At 52.1% G+C, this 3,020-nt stretch overlaps 1 protein-coding gene across 1 annotated transcript; it reads right to left on the bottom strand.

The window, feature by feature from the left end:
• Positions 1 to 1,026: 1,026 nt before the first annotated feature.
• LOC143694026 (inositol 1,4,5-trisphosphate receptor-interacting protein-like 1) lies at positions 1,027 to 2,691 on the bottom strand. Its single transcript, XM_077177983.1, has one exon. It carries the CDS (start codon positions 2,623 to 2,625, stop codon positions 1,027 to 1,029), a length of 1,599 nt encoding a protein of 532 aa, XP_077034098.1. The 5' UTR covers positions 2,626 to 2,691.
• Positions 2,692 to 3,020: the final 329 nt, after the last annotated feature.

Here is a 3,020-nt window from a genome sequence, read left to right as displayed (position 1 = left end):
AGAGCAAAGCAGTTTCCAGGTTGCTGCTCACAAAAGCACTAACTATAGAGCATAACTGTGTGTCCCCAAAAGACAGAGACACGATCTATGGCTTTACTACTACATAAAATAATTTCTTATTTGCAATATAGAAGATAAAAGTGTTATGCATAAATATATCTACTTATGACAATCTTTCCAGATAGAAATGCCCCGAGAGCATTAATATGTATCACAACTTAGAGTGACACTAAATATTGGCTATATTGCCTTCTTTAAAGAAAATTACATGGTTGACTCTTTAGAATACTTTCTTATCATGTTATAACCGTTACGTAATTCATACCATTGATAATATTTTAAATATTCTAGAGGCTTTTATTATATTTAACTATTATATATGCTAATTGAAAAGCTTTCTAGCATATAATATGTACACACGGGGTGTATATATATACACAAATTAACAACCTAGATCTTTACATATTCAAAAAAGATCACGTCAGCTCCAACACAGTTGCTACAATGCTGACCTGAAGGATTCCCATGCAGAAGCAAGGAAAAACACCGTCCATTGACTGATCCCAAACCTTGCCCAGGGATTGTGGAGTCTATCTCCCCAGAAAGAGTCAAGAGCCTTGACCGGAACGCAATCCTTTGTAGTGTAGAGCGGGAAGACCTGCCTGGAGCACCCCTGAACCAAATGATACCACCAGTGGTCCTTTCAAACATTCCCTCATCTGGGATTCTGAGATCGGCGTCCCTGCACAAGGTGAAGCTCTCAGAGGGAGAAGGGACTCAAAGAAAGAGGTGGGCGAATAATAGCATTTCCTCATGCGTGTTCCTTGATCTTTGTAGCCAAACTGGATGCAGTGCTGGGGAGGCTCTTGAGACCACACTGCGGTTGCTGCTGGCATAGTGCTCCTACGCAGCATTTTCCCTTCCCTCTCTGTAGCCCACATTCTCCCTTCTTTGCCCGTCTAGTGAGAGCTGGTTCTCTGCCACCAGGTGTGAGCCTCACAAGCACAGCTCTCTGCAGAACCTCTTTCACTGTTCATTTTTAAGGATCCGTTTCAACCAATGGTGCAGATCCACGTACTGGCTCATCGCCTGGGAGTGGGCAACCGGATCCATCACCAGGTGATGGAAGAGATTGCATGACCTGGCCATTAGGACCTCTGGGGGCAAGTGGATCCCCTCAGGAAGCCTCTGGTTGCCCACAATGAAGTGATTGAGGCGTCTCATTTCCACACACGCGCGCAGGCTCTCGCTGATATCCATCAGCCGCCTCACAAAATGTCTCCTGCGCCACTGTGACACGGGCAAGATGCTCAGGAGGTGCATGACAATGGTCTTGATGGTATAGGTGGAGAAGCCTAAGCCCAGCTGAAGACGAGTGAAGAATTGCAGGCATTTCAGGTGCAAGCTGTCAGGGGGAGCCCGCCTGGCGATGTACCTGAAGAACTTCATCTCGGCCACAGCGTAGCTCTCCGGCCAGATTATGCTGGAGGTGTGGGCTTGCCTAGGCTGGCTGCTTACAAAGACGTCTGAGTTGCCTTGCCGCACCCCAAACAGCATCTCGATCCGGTAGCTTTCTCTGCCATTGGTCACCTTGAACTGGCAGGAGCGTCTGGGGGGCAGCAGCACTAAATGCCAATGGTGTGACTCAAGCAAAGCCGGCCAGATTGCTCTCACCAGCTGGTAGAACCAGCGGGCAGTTTTGCCCACGTCCAGGTAGGAGCCCGTGCACAGGGTATGAAGGAGGCTGGGATCCTGATGCCTCCTCAGCTCCTCCTCAGGGTGGTGCAGGAAGCACAGCATGTTCTCACCCTGCCGCTCGCTCGTGCAGGTGCACTCCTGCTGCACGCGGATGTGGAAGTTCCTCAAGCGCCTCTGCCCTGCAGTGCCCAGCTCTAGGTGGAAGCTGTGCCCTCGGGGAGGTGTCATGGGTATGAGCACCTGGTACACAACATCCTGCTCACGAGGACTCCAACCTTCAAAGGCACTGCCCACCCCAATGGCTCCTTGCAGTACCGGATAGAAACTGTTGGACATGACCCGTCGAAAATAAATTGCAAAATGCTCCATCAGCCTTCTTGTCCACATGCATCCTTCCTGCAGGTCCCGCACAGGCCACTGTATGCGCTCCATTATGATTCTTCCAAAGTTATCGGCACCATCACGGTATTCTTCCACTTGACTTCCAACATCATTGACGTTTGCTGCATTGGCAGCCTCATTGCCAACTTCATTTGCAGCATCACGCTCTTCATTCGCAGCAGCATTGTCGACATCCTCTGCACGGCCATCATCACTGTCATCTTCCTCCTCCTCCATGTCACTGTCTCCCTCATCTTCATTTCCAACGTCTTCTTCATATGCATCCACATTTTCAACTTCCTCTTCATTTACACCATCGTGTCCTTCTCCTTGCTCCTCTCTCCTCAGGCTCCCTTTCCTCCACATATACCACTGTGCCAAGAGAAGGAGCAGGAGCCCAGCAAGAGCCCAGAGCTGCCAGTGCTGCCAGGCAGAGCAGAGCAGGTCTCCCCAGGCCAAGGCACCCTGCTTCACCAGGACCAGCTGCTCCACCTCCCGCTCCAGACGAATCTTCTCCTCTTCCTGGAGCTTGGCACGCACCTCCATTCGCAGACGTGTCACCTCGTCCAAGCCGTCACCCACGGGCTGTGGGTACTGGACTACACTTTGCAAGAGCAAGAGCCACAATACCCAGGTATCCATGGACTGCAGGAGGATGGCGAGAAGGCCTTGAGATGGGCTGAGAGGGAGGCAGCTGGCAGCAGGGACGGGGGAGGCAGCTGGGACGGGAATCCCAGGGATTTGGGAGCAGGAAGGACAGGACCCCAGAGAGCTGGCAAGCAGCCAGGCCCGTTCCGCTGCCCGAGCAGCAGCAGCAGCAGCAGCAGCAGCAGCAGCAGCAGCAGCAGCACGGTGCCCTGCCCAAGGCTGTGCCATGAGGGGCTGTTCCTGGATGCAGGGGGAAAAGCCAGCCCCGGGTGCAGCGTTTCTGCCCCGGCCCT

Source organism: Agelaius phoeniceus, chromosome 5, assembly GCF_051311805.1.
Source record: "Agelaius phoeniceus isolate bAgePho1 chromosome 5, bAgePho1.hap1, whole genome shotgun sequence".
NCBI lineage: Eukaryota > Metazoa > Chordata > Aves > Passeriformes > Icteridae > Agelaius > Agelaius phoeniceus.
Note: the sequence above shows the minus strand (reverse complement) of the source record. Positions and strands in the feature narration are given on the sequence as shown.

Bases quoted from the DNA above. Each gene is read 5' to 3' on its own strand.
- LOC143694026 (XM_077177983.1), bottom strand. From the start codon at position 2,625: ATGGAGGTGCGTGCCAAGCTCCAGGAAGAGGAGAAGATTCGTCTGGAG.